The sequence below is a fragment of the Ctenocephalides felis genome, unplaced genomic scaffold (assembly GCF_003426905.1).
Source record: "Ctenocephalides felis isolate EL2017-DRISC unplaced genomic scaffold, ASM342690v1 CF-g0.4_SCAFFOLD_01604, whole genome shotgun sequence".
NCBI lineage: Eukaryota > Metazoa > Arthropoda > Insecta > Siphonaptera > Pulicidae > Ctenocephalides > Ctenocephalides felis.
The window spans coordinates 24,101,929-24,128,338 of record NW_020537758.1 but is presented as its reverse complement, the minus strand read 5'-3'; the positions used below and the strand labels follow the sequence as shown (position 1 = coordinate 24,128,338).

Here is a 26,410-nt window from a genome sequence, read left to right as displayed (position 1 = left end):
TGATATGAATTAATCATCTGAATGATTATGACCTTATCTTATGTTTTATTACTTATTTGATGTTGTTTGAAGCTCAAACAACAAATCCAAAACTCGCCATCTATTATAGCTAGTATGTATATATATATATATATATATTTATATATATATATATATATATATTATATTAGGGTGGTCCTTAAATGGCATTTTCGAATTTCCTTGCTCCCAGGGCTCAAATGGTTCCAAATGATAAAAAACAATTCTCTGAAAGTGTTAGCTCTTAATATTAACGTTTAGATAGAGCGCAATTCAATCAAGTTTTGTATGAAAATAGCATGGAAAAATTTTCAAAAATTTTAAAAATGTTTTTAGATGTAATTTAGCGAATAAATGAATGAATGAATAAAATTACTCATTTGTCGCTAAGTTATACCTAAAACATTTTTTTAAAATTTTCAAATTTTTTTCCATGCTATTTCCATACGAAGTTTGATTGAATTGCGCTATATCTAAACGTTTATATTAAGAGCTAAAACTTTCAGAGAATTGTTTTTTATCAGTTTGGAACCATTTGAGCCTCTGGGAGCAAGGAAATTCGAAAATGACCATTTTAAGGACCACCCTAATAAATATATATATAATATATATATATATATATATATATGTGTAGGAGATAGAGAGAGAAAAAAAGATTAAGCTCAATTGAGTTCTTGGTATTATTATGTTGACTATCACTAATATATAAAATTATAACATTATAAAAATTAATCAATTAATAAAATATAATTATATTTATTATTATCGCTCATCTAATATTATATTTCACTTTCAGTGGGAGTGCATTCGAAGGTCAATGGCAAAACGGCAAAAGGCACGGCCTCGGCGTCGAGACTCGCGGCCGGTGGTTGTACCGGGGCGAGTGGACCCAGGGATTCAAGGGCCGATACGGCGTTCGGCAGAGTTCCACGAGCACTGCCAATACGAAGGGACGTGGGCCAACGGACTCCAAGACGGTTACGGCTCGGAAACCTACGCTGATGGAGGTCAGTCATTGTTAAATAATCGATATTTATATTCTAAACTAGCTGACCCGACAAACTTTGTCCTGTCAAAAAAATTTGTAATGTGGCGGTGTTTTGTTCCTACCTTTTTTCTATTCTTTGCAAAAAATTATACCGAACAGAACCGTCACCCTGGTAATAATTCGGTGTGAATTAAGAATAATTAAATAAAACACTATAAGCATTTAAAAGTAAATAATTTTAATCATGCAAATCATAATTTATTTTAATTCATTTACATCAATGTTTTTGGCTGCCAATATAGCTCGTTATTTAATAGAAAGATATTTCTATGCTAATATAAATATATTGAAAATTAGATTATCAAAAACTACACAAAATGTCATGACATAGATCATTGTTTTTTCTACAAATTTCGTTGCCTACTCGATTAAAAAAGAAAAGGGCTGTTTTTAGGGTTTGCCCGGCAATTATTCGATTTTTTCTCGCCGTAAGAACCATCCTTGGACTTGAACAAACATTTTAAAAAAATAATTGGCCAAATTGGTTCAAGCGTTGTTGAGTTATACGCTTACCAACACATTTTGCGATACATTTTTATATATAGGATATAATTGCTGTTGCACATTTTAATTGATAATGATTGAAAAGTAAATGAATGAACTTATTTTCATCTGAAAACATTTTGTATAACAAATACTTGGACGCTTTAATGTTTCGTACAGCAACATCACTCCTGTGGAAGAAACGCTCGAAGCAAAAGTGTGATATTTTACTTATTTGAATTACATAGTGAATTATTCAAATTTTAAATAATCGATAAAGCAACTTAATTACTTTGATTCCAATTTTTCATTTACAACAATTGGTATTTTGATCAATGGGCTAACTAATATGAGAAATGTTCATTCAGCTGATAAATGAAATTAAATTTGTCATAAGTAAATGAACATAACTAAATACAAATACTAATTTTCAGTTAAGGAGAAGTTTGTTTTCGTCAGAAAATCCACTTTGCGTTAATATTTTCCCTGCGTAAACCAATTCCAATTGAAACTAATATTGGAGAAAATTTTGATACTAAAAGTATATGGTTGAATCGATTTCGAAAATTTAAAAAAAAATTGAATTCAAATTTTTATCTGATATATTTCGAAAAGAACTCGCGTTTGTTAGTTTAACGAGACGATCGATAGAGCTTTATTGAAAAACGTTTTAAAATAATGGTGTTTTTTTTATAAGTATTTATTAAAGTTGGGAATGATAGACCACACTTTTAAAAAATACACCGTGTATGTTAGACGCTTGTTTATTTTTCTTTCAATTATATATGAAAATTTTGACTATTTATGTAAAATAATTAGCAAGTTTGAGAATAATAGAATAATTTGCAATAGTTTCCAGAATTATAATGCCATGCAGCAACTCGGCATAATTATAATTCTCATAACTCATTATATCTATTTCTTATTGATTATTTAGTTACACAACTTACACACAATGCCAGTTACAACTAGTTTAAATAATTTGCAATAGTTTTCAGAATTATAAGGCCATAAAACAACTCGGCATAATTATAAATCTTATAACCCATTATCTCTATTTCTTATTAATTATTTCGTTACACAACTTACGCACAATGCCAGTTACAACTAGGTTTTTCGTAAGTTAAATTACTATCGAGCCTAGCTTTTACAAAAATATGATATTGAGTACACTTCATACATACATATGATAAATATTAATTACGCGGAAAAGAAAATTAAAGTCTTTTCGGTCCATTGTGATGAAGTTATACTACAATTTTCATGAATAAGTCATTAGAAAAAGTTCAGTTTCTGAAATGGAGTAGTAGTATACATCCGATCCAGAAGCTGGTACATGTATCGTAATACGATCTTTTTGTCATAAATTTCATCTTTATATTTTTATGACACTCACTTAACCATAAATTACTCGTAAAAGGAATACGATGCCTGTTTCGTGTTGGCGTTAAATTGCCTTTAGCCGATAATATTTGAATTTTACTATGATAATGATGAAAAATCATGCTTTGAATTAACTTATTGTTAGTTAAATAATATTATTGTTGAAATAAATAAATTAGTAATATTTAAGACCTAATAACTTTATCACAATAGTGTTCTAAATTATTAAATTTATATCATTCAGATTAGGTACTTTATTTATGCATATAAAATTCACCAAATTTAATAGAATGTTTTTATCGGCAAATTTAGGAAACAAAACATATCTATTAACAATTTGAAATATAAGTATCATTTGAAATAAATTAGCATCGATTGATTGATATCACTGGATATGTATGAAATTTTAATTTGATAGCAAGACGAATTTTTAAAATTTTATAATCTTAGTTGTGAATAGCTACGTCGTTTGCTTTCGCAAAATTTTACAACTTAATTTTATTCAATCATCAAGTCTTCAAATAGTGAATGAAATCAAAATCAAGGCAAGAAATACAAAACCGTACTTAATAGGAGCATCCATGTATTTATTTTAGGAATTCGTTACCGCAAAGCAAATATTTGTGTTATGATTGGAAGATTACAGACTACGGTATATAATGATAGATTTTATATTTATCCTAAGGTCTCGTGTATCTTATTTGAGACTTTGCTTTTATTATATTACGCATTCATAATCCAAGCTCTTTTGCTGTGATAAAGTTGTACAATTTTACAATTTATAATTTTTATTAAGACTGTGATTTTTACACAAAGTTTTGCTCAATCAATTTTTCCATGATGAATAAAAGTAGAACAACGAAGTGATAAAATGGTTATTTTTAATCACAGAGTGTTTAAAAATTCACCAAACACCGGATTAATTTTCATATACAATACTTATATTAGTATCTGCTTTGAATGGAACATTTCATTTATTGTATAAAATTTAAATTTCAAATAGCTAGGTAATTAACCGAAGCTGGAATTAATTGGGTAATAGTCCTTCTTAATTTGTGGGTATCTTTTCGATTCTGTGGCAACTATAAATTAAACTTTAAAAAAGTTTGGTTTTTTAATCATATATACATAGAATTTATATAAGCCGTAATAAAGAATGTAGATCAACTTCAGGTCCACGACAAATTTTATATTAATGTTAAAACTGTCAGTCCAATTGTGTTATGATAATAAACAACATAAAACATTTACGATTAACTATTTATAAAATTGTTAGACTCCATTTGAAATTTAAAGATTTAGTGCATCGTCTTGTTCGTTTTTTTGTGATACGCACTACGTCACATGGAGTTTCAGAAATAGTGATGATTAAGTCAATCTGAAATTCGGAAACGGAATGGAGGAGAACATAAACTTGGGTGTTTGTATATATTCCGATCGACATTTATGCGTTTAAGACATGCCTGGGGGCTTTGTCGATTCACGAAGCCCGAATCGCGTCGTTAGTCACGCGGCTATCATGATTTAACTGATTCATTAGATTTTAGATTTGATTAACATCTGTTACATGATGATATAAAATTTATTGACGTTATTGGCTATATTTTTAAATACACAATATTTTTAAATATACTAATTTTTATTGTGGACACAAAATAGACGGAGATCTTTAAGTTTCGCCGGTTTGATCGATATGTTGATAGTTTGTGGTTATATTTTTATAAATACGCTATATTCTAAATTTGATTTTTAACAGATAAAGTACGCATGTTTTGTACATTTTGTACACAAAATAGTCTTCTTCAAATTTCGATTTGATTCAGAAACTGATACAAATTTATTACATATACATTATTTCAATGTCTTTTTGACATAGCAAAGGTAATGTGCTTACGTATACGAGACTAGGTCTTTTGTCTGGGTTAGTCGGACTCAATACCGCCTGCATATATAATGCCGACTACAACTATCGCTTATTTCTTGTTTCTTGTCCCCATGAAAACCGCCATTAGGCATTAATTCATGGGGGGAGGCCCTAGAATTAAATATTTCTCTTAAACTAATTTGTCCTAATTGGCCCTCCTAGCTCTACTTCTTTCCAAAGATCGCAATTCTATGATACTTCAATGTATTATAAGCACATTGTACGCAGTTCAACATGTACCATGATTTCAATATTACGCATATATGTCTTTTGCCAGAACTTATGATATATTTTTTGTTGTTATTTGGACAGCGATCAAAACTTAAGGGTCCTATAAGCTGTTGTGATGATTTGACTTAACTATTGTTACTTCGCTTATATAGATGGCAAGCAAAACAGTTCATTCTAGTTCTAATCCACTACATTAAATAATTGATATTTATATTTCCAAGTAAAAACCGATATCACTTATGTTTGACATCAGACTGACCAAGGAAGGTATTGATCTTGGGACTCCCAATAAACTCACCACTCTAACTCTAACAGCACTAACCCTGGTGGGCCATAATGATTTATTCAACAATTGGTTTGTGAATTTTTATTACATGTAAATCATAACAAAATTTAATATTGGTTATGCTCAAAATATGTCTCACATCGATTACAATTGATGTCTGATCTATTGGTTTCTGATCTACAAGTGATAGGGTAGTTCATATTTAGACAGTAATGAATCACAGATTACAGTACCTTCTACGTGTTTGGTGTCAATTTAGTTTGGTATAATATTTTCATCCACATGTCCATGTTATCGATCTGTTTATCAAAGGTACATCGTTTTTTGCAATGCACCCAAAGAACGCACAGCGATCAGCTGGCGTCGGCGTCGTCTAAAAATAGCGCAACGTGTGCGCGGGTGAAAATAGGAATAACAAAACGTGAAACAAATTAACCCAAAGCGAAATCCGATCCGGGTAAAAATAGAATGACCGAACCACCTGATAGCGTCGCATTATCCAGTTTCATTCTGACCTTGGACCAAGGTGGCACCCTCGGCCTCCTCGGCCTCCCGCATTCAGCCCTAGACTAGATGCTAGGTCGCACTTGGTTGTGGAACTGCGTTTTACGTAAACCCCGCGACTAGTACGCGAGCTAGGGAAGGGTAACTAAATGCAACACACTTTCATTCGTTTATCTGCATACAATCATCGATGTGTGTCTAAAAATAGTACACGAACATTATATTTGTATATAATATTCACACATTTTTAAATATTGATGACAGAAACAGTTTGTTTTTTTTGGTTTAAATAGCAAATTTATTTGCATGATAGGCACAAATTCATGGCTAAGATAGCTAAAATACAGATGCTGTGACTTTTGCTATATAGTTTCAATCGTGGGTAGGATGCAAATTTTATAATCATAATTCATTTTTAAATTGCATATATTTATATATATTAGAAAATTAGAATATTAGAATGTTTGAATTGTGCACGTGTGTATAGGATGACGTCTATCGGTTTGCCTATATATATATATATATATATATATATATATATATATATATATATATATTAGGTTGTCAAATATCTCCCTTCCGCTTTTTTGCTCTTGGTTTATAATACAAACAGCTAATATATATATTGTAGAGTTTCGAACAAGAATCCAAAAAGTAATAAAAAACAAGAAAAGTTTTTTTAAAAAACAATTTCTTTATTTATTTATTTATTTACTGTTGACGTTTCGGAACTAGGTACGTTCCATCTTCAGGACATCTGTCAGGAAACATGATCTTGATGAGATTTAAGCAAACAATATGGGAAAGAAAATGGATTTTTCTTAAATAATAAATTAGTTGAAAAAATATAATAATGTACAGAAATATGATAAAATGATCAAAATGAAAATGATAAAAATAAATGAGTGCATTATCTAACAGAATAATAAAAATGATAAATTTTTTTTTGAAAGTTGTGGAAAATTTTAAGAAAAGGTTTCAAACCTTTCAAAAAAAAATTTATCATTTTTAATATCCTGTTAGATACTCCACTCATTTATTTTTATCATTTTCATTTTGATCATTTTATCATATTTCTGTACATTATTATATTTTTTCAACTAATTTATTATTTAAGAAAAATCCATTTTCTTCTCTTAAACATATTGTTTGCTTAAATCTCATCAAGATCATGTTTCTTGACAGATGTCCTGAAGATGGAACCTACCTAGTTCCGAAACATCGACAGTAAATAAATAAATAGATAAAGAAATTGTTTTTTAAAAAAACTTTTCTTGTTTTTTATTACTTTTTGGATTCTTGTTCGAAACTCTACAAAATATACACAAATCCAAGACTCTAACATTTAATATATATATATATATATATATATATATATATAATAGGTTTGTTATGCACATATCTAGTGACTGGAAATTGTGGTTTACGGGTTTACCCAATGGCTTTCTAAAGTGTTTCAGAGATGTTTATCCGGGTGGAATAAGGATTTAATTGGCCTGTGAAATACATGTACTCAATCCGTTGACTTAGAGAAGTTATATTTTAAATGTAAGGGTACTTCAGCATGATTAAAACTATTGCACCAATATTTAGTGACATTATCTTTTATTGAATTCGTTTGTTGGTATAAGATTTGCGAAAAAATATAAAATTTAGATTCAAGGCTTTAATCAATTATAGGCATTTGTATAGTAAACAACACAGTACAAAAATATATGTAATAATATCGATCAGACAAAATAATAAAAAATTAATAATTATATTTTTATACTGGGTTAAACTAGAATAGGGCGAAAATATTGTTGTATGTATTTTCAAGATTTGACATCCACGATTTTTTATTTATTTGTTCAATGAAGCATTATTTTTAATATAATTAAAATTAATATATTACAAACATCGTTAATAATTTATTATATGCTTTTATTCCTAGTCCTAGATGCTATTGTACTCAACTCTTGAATTATTTACGTTTGATAGGTTTGCAGTGATTATATATTAATTAATTAGATGTCGGGTAAGGACTATTTTCACTTAAAAATATATTTTAGAATTATATTTTTGAATGAAAATCAATATAACGACTGCTTGATAACATGTTGTCCGCAAAGAGGTTCGAACCCTGGTCTGTATGATTAATAAAATATGTGATATATACACAAAGCTTCATGAATAGATTAAATATTCGTTTATATTTTCAATTCTACGAAAATATCTTCGGCCTATATGTAAAAGTTGGCTGTTTACCTCTGACCGTCCCGTAGCTCTCTGACTGGGACGCTTTTCTCGCTCGGCGGGGCAGGATCGATAGTTAACCCCGCAGACATCGTATTGTTATATACTTGCACATAGGCTCAACAATATCACTTTTTAATTATTTAATCCAAAGTTAATGCATTTATATATAATCTTTCATAAGGACTTATATTTAAAGTCATCTGTATTTATACTACTTATTATAATCCGCTTGTATAGTAAAATATAAATATAACATAGCTCAGGTATAGGGGCTGATTACATGGATAGTTACACTAAAGGCAATTAAAATCGCATCAATTTTTTCTAATTTAATATAAATATTTTCATGTTTACTATTAAGTTTTCAGCTGCTTACAAGATAATATCAAGTACGAGGTCGATAATATTTATTATTTTTGCCCCGACTTTTTAGGAGTTATAGTCAAACCTGGATAGTAGTTTATTATTCATTTATTTATTAAATTCTCATAATAATTCTTAATTACTATACTAATAATTTTCATTAATATAGCAATAATTTGCTGAATTTATTTATTTTATTGATAAAGTATTACATATTTATTTATTAAACTATTTACTAATATTTTTTCATTTTTTATCTATTATTTATATAATTACTAAGTATTTATTTTATTTATTAATGACCTGTTTATTATATTTGTTATAGTTTATTTATTCATTCACTTATTTTCTTATTTTTGAATTTCTGTATCTATTGTCCATAATTTAACTTGAATTATGTATTTAACTGTTTATTCATTGATTGGTTCATATATCTATTACCTTGCACATTTTTGTTATTCATTCTCAATGCACTAAAACACCTACTTCTTTGTTAAATTTCTGGGTTCACTCGTAGATTAGTGGTTAGAGCTATGGAAATTGAATCAGAGACCTCAGGTCTGATACCTGTCACGGGCAGCTTGATGTCAAGCAGTAGTGATATTGATATTTTCTTTTAAATAAAGATAGCAATATATTTCTAAGTGAATATATCCCTTACCCAGTATTGCTTCAATGAAAATTTCATCACTATTACAGAAACTGTTATAATAAAATTTATCACTTAGAGATGGGACAACTGTTTGCATTGCTCTAACAGTTCATAGAAGTTCTTATCGCTGTTCAAATAATATATAAAAAATAATAAAATATTTAGTTTATTTAATTTCTCAATAAATAGATTTCATAACTATTCAATCTTGAAAAATATTATTATAAACTAAGTTATTATAATGATATTCTTTAAGCCAATGTACGATAAATAAATATCAATTTTATCCCATATCAGGCTTGAAATATAACTTTAATTGAGAAGTTGTACAGAAACATCAAACATGTTATAATGTAAAGAGAATGACACGTTTCATATAATAGTACTTTTTTTTGAAAAATTCGTGGCCTATTTTATGTTGTATTGTTGGTATTTTGATAGATAAATCATCTATTCTATTATGAATCTATATAATGAAATATTATCATCAAATACCATATTCAAACAATGAAGTTCCAATTCGTCGTACAACTTATTCTCCGGCAACGTGTTGCTTCCATAAATCGTGAGACACGTACGACTTTTGTGTAGCCTCAGACCACTCAATTTTAGCACAAGGTACAATGGCCTCTTCTCTTTTTGCTACATAACTTTTCCAATTTCCTGATAGATTCGTAGTTCAATTTTACCCAACATTTTCCACACATGAATTTGTATTCAAGGTTAGAGAGGTCATCTTTTTTATATAAAAACCGAACCGAAATCGCCTTCATTTATAGACAATTCCGACCTCATGTGTGAATTTTGATGAAATATGAATAGATAGAAAAAATATTGAGAAAGGTATATTTTTGGGTCTGTCCGAAGTAAATTGACTCATTTTCTTAAATTAATTCAGAATATAGTTTCGCCTTTGAAATCAATATTTTGCATAATAATTGTAATAAATGATTTAATATATTTGCTATAGTTATGTTAATTTGAGGCTTCTGTAATGTCAAATTTGTAATATGTATGTATGCTATATATATATATATATATATATATATATGTATATATATAATATAATTATTTTATTATATATACACATATAAATATCAATTCTATCACCCCGTTTCGGCTTGACGTTAAGTTTTGTCACACCCTGTATATGTGCTTTAAATTACTAGATTTTTCAGTTTTTGAAATATATCATCACCTATAAATATCATACATTTCATAACTATTGCATTTCTTATAAATACGAAAATTACATTTTTTCTTAATTCACAAAAAATTTGTAACTATAACAAAATGATAAATCCAGATATAACAGAAAACGATATAAAAAACTATTACTAGTTTTCTTTCTGATTATTGGAAAACTCTAACTTGTCTTGGTTGTCGACGTCAAAACAAAGTTAATAAAACTGAATCCTCCTAAGTTGAAATATATTAGTAATGTCGGATCGTACAGAAGTTGTAAGTTGTGCAGGATGCCTTCGAAATTACTTATCCAAAAAGTTTTTCACGTGTTGCTTCTGTGAAGGGAATAATATAAACTTGGCATTTTGATACTTTTGTCACATGGGATTGTATGCGTGTTCACCTTTGCATGTCAATGAATAAAAGTAAGATGTGATATAAGTAAAAATTGACAGTGAATATACAGACTTATTAAATAATCTACTAGATCAATGGTAATATAAAATGTATTTCATTTTATTAAATCTCAAGCTATTATTTCCTAAAACTTCAATTTTTAATGCAGATTTCAAAATAATATGTAATATATATATATATATATATATATATATATATATATATATATAAGAATATGTCTAACATTATAACATTGAACCTACTTTTATTCGTTTATTAAGTTGACCAAATGTCTAATTGCAATACATAACATTGCATTGTGAGATTATTAGATAGTTTATTATATTTTGAATTATTGTTTAATTAAAGTTACTCTAGGAACCTTTTATATGACATTTAAATTATTTTCCATAGCGAATTTGGCGTGAACTATGCAAATTCACACAATGAGCTTTTCTGCGGTAGATTTCAGATTATACTAAAGCTCTGAATTCCTAAAATTATAAAATATTCGTAAAGCATTGGAATGAAAATGGCTTTGTTTCATTTGCAAGTTTTGAATAAACTCTTATATAATGAGAATTTTGTAAGTGATATATGTGGTTTTATTTATTTTGTTTGTAAAATCTATGTTTGAACGGTAATTGAATTCATCACCTTGCATTCAAAATTTAATTTACCATTTTTAATTTATCTCACATTTACATATACTTAGAGTTTTTTTTTTTTAAATAAATCAGAGAAAATATCATTCAAACAGGTATCATGCACTTACTACTTTTAGTATTTTTAGATGAGTGACTTAAGTTTTTGTTTTAGAAAATTACAGCAATCTCGAGTATATTCTTTGCTTTTAAATTAAATTACTAGCCCCTGATGTTGTTATCTTCAACTTTTAAAAGTTTTATTATGAGACAATGAAAATATGCTTTATTCATCTTGCTAAATTCTTTTCACAAATTCTTGTGAAATATTTAAATAAAAAAGCAAATTTATCTCTGGTACCGCATTATAATCATCGGTCTATGTGGTTAAAGAGCTTTATGGTTTGGAATTCATCTTGATACAACTTTCAAAGGAATTCATTTCAGAAAGCTTCACAGCGCGGAAGTTCAAGGTGAATTATCGTATTCAAACATTTCGCATTCATTCATATATAAAGGACTTCTAATACTGCTTAGAGAATCATCTTGATTATTTCACTCTCATATTTGTATTAATAACTACTGCAAAAATATTATTTTTAAGAAATTGGGAGCTATATAAATGTTTATTTCTGCAATGAACAATGATTTATATTGTTTCAATTTGTGAAATGATGCGAATGAGGAAGTAAGCATATATATACATATATATATGTATATATATATATATATATATATATTCATGTGTATAATTCTTGATCAGCTGCTTTGTAATCTTAGCAGACGATTTATTTCATCTTTATTATGCCAGGCGCCAAGTGTCTAAGCTCTTCTAGAGCATTTGCACGGCTTCTATTTTGCACCCACGGATGAAATATGTAATACAACTGCTAAATTTGTGTACTTTAACACATATAATATGCAAATATAATTTAAATTACTTTGTGCAATGATAAATCATTGTGTATGTAGTTTAAAATAAAATATTGTCAAATCTTAGGCGCAACCATGGTGCAACGTTAAAGCTTTCAATATAACAAAACTTGTAATTGATATAGGATAATAAACACTTACACAATCTATTAAATGAAAAACAATCACGATGTACATATAGGATGAGCCGGGGAACAAACATCCAAATTGACTTTGAGCAATTATATTAAGAAAATCAAATAAATTATATCACAACAAATAAGAGATAACAAATAAATAACTATCTAACCATATTCAGTAAAACTCCCAACTAATTCATCATAGTAGAAATATGTTTTCTGCCGTTTTTTTAATTACCTGGTCTTTTTTGTGCTATTTAGAAAAAACTACTAAATTTAATGGTTTTTGGGGTATCGTTGGTGGATCTTTTACCAAAGACCTTTAAGCTCCACTCTACCCTATTGTTTTTATGTTACAAATTTGACAATGTATTATTATCTAATGATATGGGGTGTATATTATGAATTATAGAATTACATTTTACGATTAAATAAAGTTACTCTGATATATTCGAGTATATCTCTGCGGTGGGATTTCGTATGTGCAGATACCAGGTCAAGGTTGCGCACTGTCAGCACGGATTGTAACACTTGGATGTTATTGATTATACAACATTTATTTGAAGCTTTTTTATTGCAAGTGTTCCTTTAAACTTTTGTAGTTTTGTTAAAAGCAGACCTTGATAAATTATTAATTATTAATGAAAATTAGTATTTAGTAAAATATGATATTTGGTAAAACTATGACAAACTCGTTAAAGATTGATTTGACAATCGTGGTTTCAAAAATTAATAAAATATTTTCTATTTTTAACTTCCCCTAGGGTAACTTATTGTAATGAGCCGAAAATCGGAATTGAAATTTTTTACATTTCTTGACGTTTTGAAGGTTTCTGAACATTTTGGCATACTTCAGAAAAAATGGATGTGTGTGTGTGTGTGTGTATGTATGTATGGATACAAATTTTCGCCCACGTTTTCGGGAGTACGGATCAACCGATTTGAATGGTTTAAAAACATTCGATTCCTATTGATAAGAAGATGTGCTGATTAGTTTTTGGTAGAGGCAGGTCCAGCAGGTACGGAGATAACGAGCAAAGAGTGCAGAAAATAGAAATCGACTTTTTGTGAGAACGGAGTATCCAATTTGAATGATCTAAAAAACATTCAATTAGTAATGATTGGGAGAAGTGTTTATTAGTTTTTGGCAAAGGCAGGCCCAACCATTTCGAAGATACGGAGCTAAATATGTAAAAAATGGCAGTTTTTGAGAAAACTAAAAGCGTCCGATTTGATTGATTCAAAGAACTTTATGCTTGTCCTAACAAAATAATTGATTTTGGAAAAAAAATTGTTTCATTTTTTTTTTTTAATTTTATGTATATCGAAAATAATTCAGATTTTATTTTTAATTCTGACTATAGTTCTAATATACTTTAAACAAATAATTTCAACTTTGCATTTCAGTTTATATAATTCTTATAAATATTAGACAATGTTACAATATTTATAATAATCTATTTGAAAACATTCAGTATTCCTCGAACATTTCGTTACGGTACGGGAAGTTCCAGCAATTTGCCTTAGAGCACGATGCCACCCATCCCACTAGTTTTTAGTAGATTTTACGAAAATCTACTAAATCTATCTCATGGTCTATATTTTTCCTAAACAGGTATGATACGTAATATCTGCAATTTTATCGTATACGTATGCAAATATTAAATTTGGAAAAATGTATATATATGTGTGTATTTTATTTATATGAATTGTATATATTTACATTGTCTCGAATCTAATTAAGACATCGCTGTTGAATTCTCCCCAGGCACGTACCAGGGGCAATGGTTGCGTGGCATGCGACACGGCTACGGCGTGCGATCGTCTGCACCGTTCGGCCTGGCGTCCCACTATCGGCCGAATAAATCGCTTCGCGCCTCATTAACGTCGCTCCGGAGCAACGAAGGCGGAGCGGGTGCCGCACCCGGACAGGCGCCCACGCCTGATCCTGCCGAAAAACGAAATCATCGAGTGGATGATTCGCGCGGCGGCTTTGTTCTCAAAGCTCGCAGCGACGAACCACCCGCTCGACGAAATAGCTTAGTGGAAAAGACCAAGAAGGGATTGTTGTCGGTGAGTTTCCGTAGACAAATGTTTCATTAATATATATAATATGGTCCAATCTTGTTGTTGATATTAACTAAAAAGTATTTTTGAACATATCCAGACAATTAGTTCTATTATGTCGTAACAGTACTACTCCCGTAGGGACTGAAGATTCGAAAACAAAGAAGTACGGGAGATTTGGAGAAACGCGGAACTGGAGGCGCCGGTGGTTCCGGTAGTATTCGTTCGACTGCATCTTCAGCATCGTGGATGAGTACAGAATCTTCACACTCCATGACAAATGCTTCAGTTCATACAGATTCCAATGCTAGTTTTGTAGTAGAAGATGAACAATTGGATGGAAGCGTTACAGAGACTTATATGGGTGAATGGAAAAACGATAAGAGAACTGGTTTTGGTATAAGTGAACGTAGTGACGGTTTACGTTATGAAGGAGAATGGTTTGCTAATAAAAAATACGGTTATGGTGTAACCACTTTTAGGGACGGTTCTAAGGAAGAAGGCAAATATAAAAATAATGTTTTAATAACAAGTCAAAAAAAGAAACATTTATTTCTTATTCGATCGGCCAAATTCAGAGAGCGTATAGATGCCGCTGTCAATGCAGCTCAAAGAGCTTCAAAAATCGCGTTACAAAAGGCTGATATTGCAATTTCACGTACAGCCACTGCAAGGGGTAAAGGCGAACAAGCTGATATGGCTGCCGACCACGCCAAAGAAGATTCAGATATCGCTCAGGCTACTGCAAAGCAATTTGCACCAGATTTTAAGCCTCTAACCGAAAGAATACGACTGCGTGAAAAATTCCGACCTCCTCCAGACGGTGCCTTACCCGGTAAATCAATTCTTCATCAGCAAAAAGCACCAAATGAACACACAAATCAAAATGTCCCTAATAAACCTACTGTAAGTTTGAACTTATCTGATAGATATCCTTCAACGAGAAGACCATCTGAACCTCAGCTACTACAAACACAACAAACTCAGCAACAGACAAATGCTGATTACAGTATTTCTAATGACATCAGCTACGCTTCACAAAATCAATCATCAGTATCACAACATAATCAATATAACAAACAAGACTCAGCTATGCACAACGAAGCTCCGTATGAATCGCATAACATTCGAGACTCACAGCAGCAGCTAATGGGGAACAGTATAGGACCTGGTGGACATCCTAGTTCGAATTTGCGTAGGAATTCAAGACAAGTGGGAGAAAGACCGAGTTTGGTGCAACAAAGTTCTATAGATCATTTCGATCATTACAAAAGGCCACCATCACGAGATTCTAGTGTGGATCGGTACACGCGCGCAGCTAGTAGACTAGGAGGAGTGCCTTCTCGTCAGCCATCCATGGACCGAGGAGCTACGAGCCCGCAAGATATACTAGATCGTGGAATTCGAGCCGGATCAGCAGTAAGAGGAACTACGCCGATGCCGAATCAAATGCGTGGTACAACGCCTTTGCCAGGTAACTTATGTACGTTGACTCTTTTTATCTAACTTTCTGCATTAATCTATTTTCACATAACATGTATTAGGATTTCGTACGATCAAACTATGTTATTATTGTTGAATTTATTAAATCTACAAATACATTTATATATCTATCATTAACTAATAATTTTACATAATCCAACAACTTTATTCTAACAACATTTCAACAACGACATGCTTATTAAAACAACTTGAATAATTATGTCCTACGGTTTGCAGGTAATGGTTCTGTAATGACCGGAGGTGGAGGTTCGCGCGGCACGACTCCATTCAATAATGTCGGTTCCAAGGCAAATTCGCCACCACCATCACAACCGCCATTCGAAGATGTCCTGCTGCGTAAGCGAACTCTGGGCCAGGACATAATACCTTCGCCTGGACAGCCGAAACGGACCGAGAGTCTTTATATTTCACCTGTAAAAGCTTCTGGAGGCGGTGGCGGAGGAGGGGCAGTAGGGAAAAAGGTTAGTGATTGCATAATGTAATTATGTGTTTTATTTTGTTTTTTTTTTTATTGTGTGCGATTAATTGCATTTTACAACACCTGAAGAATGTTTGTGTGTTACACCAAATAGGAGTTTAAAATAATATTTGCACCTTTCATTTGAAATCGTACGGTCTGTCAATTTCTATATATCAAAATAATTAGAAATATTCGATTTGGTTTTATATTACCTTTCAAACATTATGGATCTAATTCTAGCTGACATATTTATGCTACAATGCTCCCATATATTGTCTGAAATAATTAATTAACGTTGTGAAATTATAGTGCAACAGTTACAGTTTAATTAAGCTATTTTCTGATATGGTAGGCATCCTTAATTATTTGTTTACATGTATTGGATATGAATTTCACTAACATATTATTACTCAAATTATCCATGCGAAGTTAATATAAATTTTTAATTGTCACATTCACAATTCTTGTCACTAAATTAAGTTATCACATATTCTATATAAAATTTATTATGTGATAACAACAATTGAAATTAAATATAATATACATTTTATGCAAGTTTAGTGATTGAAAACTTTATTGTATTATTAATTATCTAATTTTGTGCCAAATTTCTAAATAAATAAATAAATTAAATATATACCTTAATTTACAAAATAAATTCAAATATAAATTGAACTGTTTTAAATTAATAACACACATTATCATTATAATTGTGTCATCACATTAATGAATACTACAAAATTGATTAAATAATTTTGTTTGCAAATTTGTTAATTGAGATTAAAATTGTCATCATTACCAATTGATTACGGAGTCTCTCCGGAGAGGCATGTGTAACTAATTCCGGTTAAGTTAATTACTCAAATGCTGTTGCATTGTGTTTTGCCAGGGCCTTTTATCTAATTGCTGTCAGGTCAGCAAATAACACGATCGACCCTTGAGAAAACATATCATACAATATTTTATGCACGTGTTTCAAACAATCGTAATTTCATCCATTTGAATAATTGATTTAGAAGTTTATATTACGAAATACGGAGAACTAGGAATTAGGTATTCGAAATCAATAAGATGCCAACTCTTTGAATTTATATTTTAAAACTAAAGTCAAAAATTGTATGAATGGGGGATATATATGTATGTATATATATATATATATATATATATATATATATACATCAAATAAAAGGCTAAGATTAATGACTGTATTCTCGCATCATAAAAAAGTTTGGTCCAAAGGGTTCAAATAGCACCTCTACGCACTTTATCAAGTATATTATATTTAAACCGTCAATTATAACGAATTCGTGATAAAATAAAAATCACATTCTTCAGTCCGGTGGGTGAACTTGTCATTTGTGAGCAGAGAAGGGCGATTTGCCAAAAATCTCGCTTCATAATCGCTGTAGAATGCGGAGACTTTTTAGTTTTCGTTCCCGAGCCAGCGCCTCGCGTCCTCGCCGCGAACAAATGACCGAATGCAACAAATAATTCCGAGCATTCCATTCAGGGACGAACATGCGAGGCACTTGCTAAAAAACTTTGCCTGATGAGGGAATTGAGGATTTTGTATTGTGTTTCAGTCAGTTTTCGATTCAGTATGAGTCAAATCATAGCTTTACAACATTAATTCGATATTAATATTACAAACCTTCACCAAATCATACTTTTTGTTTTCAAATATCTTTCCGATTTCACCCTCTTACTAGCATATTAAAAGTTTGATTGAAATTCAAAAATATATTAATCGTACTTTCTAATATGTTATCACTTCATATTCCAATTTTTTATTCATAAAAATATTCCACCTTGTCAAATTGAATTAACTAACAAAAGTTATTTTATGACATGTTTTTACATTGATAGGTATACGAATAAACCGTATTGTTGATGATTACAGACTTACGCTACATTAATCATGAATACTATTGTTATTATGTATTTAAATTTTTAATAGTATTTTGATGAGGTATTACTTTATTTAAACACATATATATTTATTGAGCTAAAAATAAGCAAGAATTATTTAATTCAAAAATCACTTTCATATCTAATTTTATATTATACTGTTTGTTTTTTCAATATCACTCCGATTTATATATTCCAATCTTTTATTTAGTTAAGAAAAACCCTCGTTGTTAAAATAACTCATAACTATTTTACAAAAATATGTATATTGATAGGTATACGCATAAACCAGATTTATGCTATGGTAACCATGAATAACTACTATCTTCTATTATGCATTTCAATTTCTTTATAGTGTTTTTATTAACCAACCGAAAGTATTATTTAATTTGCAAAAGATTTGTCCATTTACTAAAAAAGTAAATTAAGTTGGTTATTTTAATAAGAATATATATAAAAAGTTAAGTGCACATCTTGCGTATTTTCAAGCTTCTAGAATAGTTATTAGTTTCTGTATGTTATCAAAACGCATAATTATTAACGGATATGATAATATTTTATTAGCTTCTTATTTCAGTCATATAAACAACATTTTTCAGTCGGTGTGCCAAATTCTTTGAATGCCTTGATTCTGCAGTCTATAAATACATCAATTTAGTAATAATAATGAAATAAAGCTTTTGAGCATGTGGAGTATTCAGAAACTAAATGTAATTGTTATATTTATCTCACAAGATACCTTAACATTTAGCAGAGGCTTGATTAATCAAGTTAGTTTTTAGCGTTAGACTTAAAAATCAGAATTTCATATAATCGAATAAGCAACATTTGAATATCTTATCGCCCATTCTTGTATATAAATTACAAGATATTTATTATTGAAATATGAATACAAGCTTATTAAGGAGTTACAGATTGAATTGTTTATTAAGACATTGTTATGCATTCAAATAAGGCGTCCAAGCGTGTTTGTTCACAACGTTTAATAAATTATTTGTGAATGTATACTAAACCAACTAAACTTCAAAAATAAATATGGCAAGAACAGCGCTTTCGCTTGCTAAAATAAACTTGCTATTCGTGTAAATAAATTTTCCTGAATGTTATCATCTACAATGGGTCGTCCTCCGCCTTCGGTTAGTACAATATAGCTTGTACATAATCGCACATTATATTCTCACATTGATGCTGTAGCCTCGTCATTGCTATTAATATTATAAAACTAAACAGAGGTCTTAAACATATGTGGCGCTGTAACGAGTTGATCCATATCCACTGTAATGCAAGTAAGATATCATACATACAACATTTTCAACAAAATGATATTTTACATTGCCTTAATCAAAAGTTCAATAATTGTTTATGATTAAAACAATAGATTTAATCTGAATGTTAAAAGGTAACCAAAACTAAGACACCCTAAACAGAAAATGGTAAATAATTTACCCGCCCTGCTGTATGTGAAAAGGGTATTTATTATCTATGGTTAGATTTCCTGTGCTGTGTATTACATATATAAGATTATATTGCATTAGAAGTTATTTTGCTAAGGTTTGTTTCTTCGATAGGAATAATTATTTTCAATTACTCTAATTATCGATTCCGTTATCCATTTCTATTGAAGTTAGGAACCGCTGCATCACATATTACCATCTGACCAGTCGTCGAGCGAAACTCCGCGATTAGTACAAGTGTGTATAAATAAAATCTCGCAAGCCTCGATAATATTGTGGCGTTGCCTAGAAATTATCAAAATAACCAAAACCGACATCTCCGTTGGTGGGGCGGCGCGTGGGCAAACGCCTGGTCGAGCAATCGCTTCTAAAATAAAACTTATAGAGCAGCGCCATCGATCAGAACGCGGAAGTGCTGCAAACTAAACAATTTTTGGGGTCAACCTGCAGCAGTTATGTTTGGAGTGCGGCAAAGGCAATAACTTTCACCGAAGTTGTTAGATAATTTGTAAATAAGTTGAGTGCACATTGTGGGAGATACAAGCTGCCACTGGTGGATGTTTGTTGAAGGACCTTTATAGTGTTTTGTTGAATAAAGTGTACCCAATCTTTTATTAAAATATAATGCTTATAAAATTTAAAAAAATAACAATATTACCTCGACATATTCGCTATCTAAAAGCTTAAATTTTATAATCTAGATAAATGGCTTTACTACATTTGAAAATGCCAAAGGTTTCACTTATATTTTTATCTGAAACATTTATGGAAGTTTAGTTCAAATTGTGATAATGACAAATCTGTGAAATCAATTTCTAACCAAAATGATGTGGTACCAAGGAGATGACGATGAAGAAGAAGATCTCATGTTCTCTCCAGCTCTTCTCGCGAGAAGGGCGTCGGAGAGCTGGATTGTAACGCCGCCGGTGGAGGTGAAATTATTGAATAATATGTATTTCAGAATAAATATTATAGATCAGTGGAAAACGACCGTTATGTTATCAAAACAAAACGATCAATATCTAAAAAAATGATAATGAGTCAGTTTGCGAATAATAGTTGGCGAATAATAATAAACTAAATCATTCGTAGTTTATGTAACAATATAACTGTTTTTAATATCTAATTGTATCGTTTGCGATACGAATTGTTTGTGAGCAATGCAATTATTAAAATTAATTTATAAATATTCAATATCCTCTCAAATTCCGAATTTAACCGTTGTCCCTGTTCGGTCTTGCCATGGCTTCAATGGTCTTTAGTTGATGCTTTTGCCAATAACAGTCTGCGCTATTTTGAATGTAGACTCCATAAATTTTTCAAATGTATGTATCGAAACCGTTATCAAATGTTGCTGGCTAATTCACTGTAAGGTAATAGATTTTATGCGAGTTGCTCTAGGCTTGTGGAATTGGTTGTGTCAATAATAACAAAACTCGTACATATATATTTTTTTTTAATTTTTATTTTTAATAGCAATCAGAATACATGACTATTCTATGAGCTATTATGTCATTCACTCACACACATACACACACACTTTCAAACACACATATAAATTTATCGGATCAATATTACAATCATATTTAAAGAATCACTTCAATAAGTGATTCTACTATTCTGTTCATATAAGGTTGTGGTAGTTCTAAGGTTCCTCCATATTATCTTCGGGCAGCTTCTTCTTCAGTCTTCTTGAAGTTGATGTCTCAAGAAGCTGAGTGACTATATGGTTTGAATGATGTTGTAGTTTTTGAAAGTGTTTTATACTGTTGATTAGTATTATTCTGTTTATAAAATCAATATGAAGATCGTCGTGTAAAGTTTTTTTACTAACAAACCACGGAGCATCAGTAATCTGCCTCAATATTTTCGATTGGGCACGTTGCATTAACGCTATGTTGGATTTGCTTGCACAGCTTCACAATTCAATGCCATAAGTCCATATAGGTTTTTTTACTGCCTTGTAAATTAGAAGTTTATTGTCAATGGATAAGATTGACTTGCGTCACAGTAGCTAATTCACTGTAAGGTAATAGATTTTATGCGAGCTGCTCTAGGCTTGTGGAATTAGTTGTGTCAATAATGACAAAACTCGTACATATTAAAATCAATATCTAATGATGTTATATATTCACATATTTTATGCAATCACGTTGTTATTCCACCGGTATTCCAATCATTTATTATTTCTAACAAAGCTTTTGCCAAACAACATCGATTGAATACAGCTTTAGGTAGCGTGTCCGTAGACTCAATATCTTCAAAATTTACGTTTCGACTTTCGATCTCCGCAGAGTCTGCCGTCCCAGTTGCCGCTGCAGCGTAAAAAGTCGCTGCCCGACGTGCAGGGACTGCCGCACGCCGCGGAGGCGATGTCCCGCGAAGAGGTATCCGCTCTCGGGTCGGCGAGGCGCGAGGAAGTCAGGCGCATCGCCGACGAGAACGAACGGTTGCGCGCCAATCCCTTGCTCTACCTTGTGAGTCCGCAAGTCAAGGTACGTCAGAAAACAATATTTTTCGAATTTCAAAAAAAAAACATGATGGGACAAGGGTTGATATAAATTTTAAAGCTAACTCTGTATTTTTTAAAATATGCGCAAGAGAATCTAATTATAATATAATTAAATATTTATAATAACAAGTTAATGATTTGCGTAATTTGAAAACTGATTAGTCCTAAAACTGTACTGTAGATTAGTCACTTACGAGTTATGTAGTTCTTATTGAAGTACCACTTGTTTGTTACGCAATATACCATATATACAGGGTGTTCCAGAACTCAATGCCAAGCCGCTATAAAAAAAAAATAGAAAAAGAACTTATCTCGCCTCACGTAGGTTGAAAATTGTGAGCTTTTAAGTACACAATTAGAGTTTTGGTGAAACTATTTTTTTATTATTGTGGTTAAACCATATTCATTTTGTTTATTTAAGCATTGAATCCGTAATGGTAAAGAGCATTTCTAGGATAACAGTCAAAAATAATGACACGATTGCCTTAAAGTTTAGTAAAAAATACAATCTTAAAAATAACACGAAAGGCAAACGTATTTCACTCAAATTTAGTTCAAATGTTTCTTTCTTGCACATTGGAGCTTGCGCGTACAATAATCTCAAATAAAAATTTAAATTGATTCTGAGTAAAATGCACTAGAAATATTATGTTATTTGTAGGTTTTTATTTTTTTATTCGATTTTTTTATCGTGAAACAATCGAGTATATGGTAAATATTACTATCCTGATTTTTGGTAAACTTTTCCAACATACTTCAGAGCATTTGTTTCAAAGGAAGGCTTCTCAAGGTTGACCAATTTTGAAAATTTTAAATTCATAGTTCAACGAAAAGTCTTAATTCTTAAAAACATGTGGCAATTATGTCATTATTTTTCGCTGTGATCCTAAAAATGTTATTTACGATTAGGGATTTAAAGTTTAAATGAAGAAAATAAATAAAATTTTACCATAATAACCGAATAATGGTCACATTTTCACTTAAGCTCTAGGTTGTACTTATAAGCTCGTGATTTTCAAACTACGCGAGATAAATTCTTTCTCTAATTTTTTTTCTTGATAGTTATGTTCAATACTATCACGTTGTTTCGGCTTGATGTTGAGATCTGGGACACGTGGTATATATATATATATATATATATATAATATAAGCAATAATATAGTAATGTAATATAAACCTATAAATATATCCATTCTCACGATGCCGTATGCAAGTCCTTAGTGTCTTGGAATTTGAATAGACTGCACTAAATGTTGCACAATATACTAACATATTCCTAAAAAAACAATAAAAATTAGCAATTGATATTATATAATTTAAAATGTATATCAATAACAATTAATACGCTTTCCCTTTAGAATATAATTGAGCAGATTATTTAGGACTAATTCGCATGACTTTGATATGTATATACTAACATTTTAATTTTTGAGCACCATTTTGCCTTTAAGTAATAGTGAACAACAACTTGCACAGTTTGATCTTTTTATATTATATAACACATTAGGTAATATAACTTCCTACATGTACTAATATCCCACACGTATCAAAACATAAAGATGTAAGTGTGTGATTGATAGGCAAATTCAACGTTTTTCTAATATTTTGTTTATATATCTCAAAATTATTATAGTTTACTCTACAGCTTTATATATAGTACTATGCCTTTGTTTTTAATTTGTGGTACTGTTCTGTGCACAAAATTGAAATATTACTGATTTTTAATGCTCCCTCGCCCGTCAACAGAGGGATATATAGGTATGTCATGTAATTAGTTGTAGATTTGTTTTAAATTGTATTTTATAATAATTGGTCTAAAAACTGTTTACTATTATAGCTCAATTTCATTGGCAATAAATTAAGAGACTTTCGCATAATAGATATGACTTATTTCTATTATTAACATTTAATATTGCTTTCGAATACGCTTAAAATTGATTCATATCTGAATGTAGCGAAAATGGCTCTTACTTTATAATTTTCTAAAGCTTTATTTGTATATAATTTGCCTAAACGTCGCCTCTGTTGAAGATCCTTGTAAAGATCCGATTCGAAACAGATACTTGTTATAAATGTAGCAAAAACATTTTTTGTGTAGTATTTGGCACAATTGCTTGAAACTTATGCACGTTTTATTAGTCCATGGCATGCTTAAAATAATTTACATACTAAGCCTTCGGATTTTGTCAAATCATTTTTTTATTTTATATGTTGAATTATCTATTTCATATATTGATTTCAAGTTATTATGAAAACTTTGTTTTTTTTTAAAATATGTGTAATATTTGCAATATAGGCAATGCTGGTATATTTGATGTTATACATTTTTAATTTTTTGTGCTTGTTTTTGTGATTACTGTTCGATTTTGATAATAAACATATCTTCTGTCTAGTTTAACCCATGTTAGCTCAGATTTAAAAAAAAATCTAGACTATTTTAAGGAAATAGGAAAATTATATTTTCCTATATACAAATTATTATTTTTATTATTTATATATAAATTTTTTTTTGGTGTCATATAGTTATTATGTGACGTTATAAATATAGGAAATTAATTAATTTTTGTATAAATTTGACAAATATTTTATTAATTTATAATAATGCTATAAATTATTCCTCGGGCTAATATGAGTTAAAGAGAATTTATTGGACAAATCCTAGAAATGCAAGTTTCATCTTTGAGCTATATTGGCAATAATGAAGAAATAATAAAAATCAATTTATCTCGCCTAACGGTTTTGCAGATATGTGTTACTATGACGCTAATTCGTTCGCCTATTTCTGAATAAGCTTCGGTTTGATCATGTACTGGTTGTGATTGCTTGAATCGAGAAGTTAAGAAAAGCAACTTTTGTATGAATTTCAGGACTGGTTCTCCCGTCAGCAGCTGGTCATGCTGGTCCTGTTCATCAACATCTCGCTAGCCATAATGTTCTTCAAGTTGCTGACGTAGCGGCGGCCTATCCACAACGGCCCTTTGTGGCCGCCATGATCACAGGCATAGGTTCATTACAGTCGTAAGGGAATAAATCAAATAGACTTTATTAACGACCAGCACATGTGACGCACAGCCGCGGCACTGTTGGCAATAATATAATCACAACAAAAAATAAATGCAAGAAAATCACAAAAAAGATTCTAGAATCGATCGAATTCTTCAAATCGGAAGAAACGAATTCGCCACGAAACCGCGTGACTTTGGTTTTTCATTTTTTTGGCACGCAATGGCTGAAAGGTATCGGATGCGTCCAGATAAATTTTGTCCAGTGGGCGTTTTCAGTTTCTAGTCAATCGCCCTGGCAGGAAAAGCTCTACGAGCGAGCGTATGGAAATTGTGAAGGTGTTTGTGATAATTGGACAAAAATAGTAATAGTGATTTTCCAAAATCCCCGAATTCAGCGCGCTCTGCAGGCTACTGGCGGTAGTTTTTCAGTAGCATAAATTTTTCCTATTATTAATTTTTTAACAGACCGTGATTATAGGAATTTGTATACGCTTCAGATGCGCGCTTTAGTATCTTTCTATAGCTTTATAGTCAAAAAGCACAAATTAAATTCATATGAATTGGATCTAAGTTCATCAGTGAATACAAGAAGTTGTATTCAAATAATGAAATGAAAATTTAGATTTTAATTAAAAGAAAATTAGATTTAATATTAGCTTTTTCTATAATATATGAAATTATACAGCAACATATGAAAGAAGATATTTTTACACTAAATATACCTACGCGTTTCTTGTTGCTAATGTTTTATATATATATTAGAAAAATTCATCTTGAATATCCATTTTGTAACTACTAGATTCCATAGGAGCCTTTCAAAACTTTTTCACAATAATCGTAGTTTTCTTAAAAGAAATTAATTCTTTAATTACATCTACCTAAAATTTATAAATCAAAATCTTTTGGTACTGGATATTAAAGTTTAACATTTATACTTCCAGAACCGAATTAAATTGTGATTAAAATGGCCATAGGCAAATTTCTACACTTAACAAAAAATAAAGTAACAGATGATTAATAAATCAGTCATAATAGTTTTTAGAGGCTACAAATTTGCTTACATATAATTAACATAAAACGTCAACAAATAATAA

General features: G+C 30.4%; 1 protein-coding gene across 2 annotated transcripts; it reads left to right on the top strand.

Moving 5' to 3' along the window:
• The first annotated feature begins 818 nt into the window (after positions 1 to 818).
• Positions 819 to 26,108, top strand: LOC113372326 (junctophilin-1-like). Of its 2 annotated transcripts, XM_026612649.1 has the most exons (6): positions 819 to 1,025; positions 14,176 to 14,480; positions 14,616 to 15,957; positions 16,194 to 16,438; positions 22,094 to 22,294; positions 25,179 to 26,108. In XM_026612649.1, the coding sequence occupies exons 1-6, from the start codon at positions 836 to 838 to the stop codon at positions 25,263 to 25,265; spliced, it is 2,370 nt and encodes a 789-aa protein (XP_026468434.1). In that variant the 5' UTR covers positions 819 to 835; the 3' UTR covers positions 25,266 to 26,108. The 2 variants fall into 2 exon arrangements, with proteins under 2 accessions (XP_026468434.1, XP_026468435.1); XM_026612650.1 differs by lacking the exons at positions 819 to 1,025; positions 14,176 to 14,480; positions 14,616 to 15,957; positions 16,194 to 16,438 and adding an exon at positions 20,483 to 20,731.
• Positions 26,109 to 26,410: the final 302 nt, after the last annotated feature.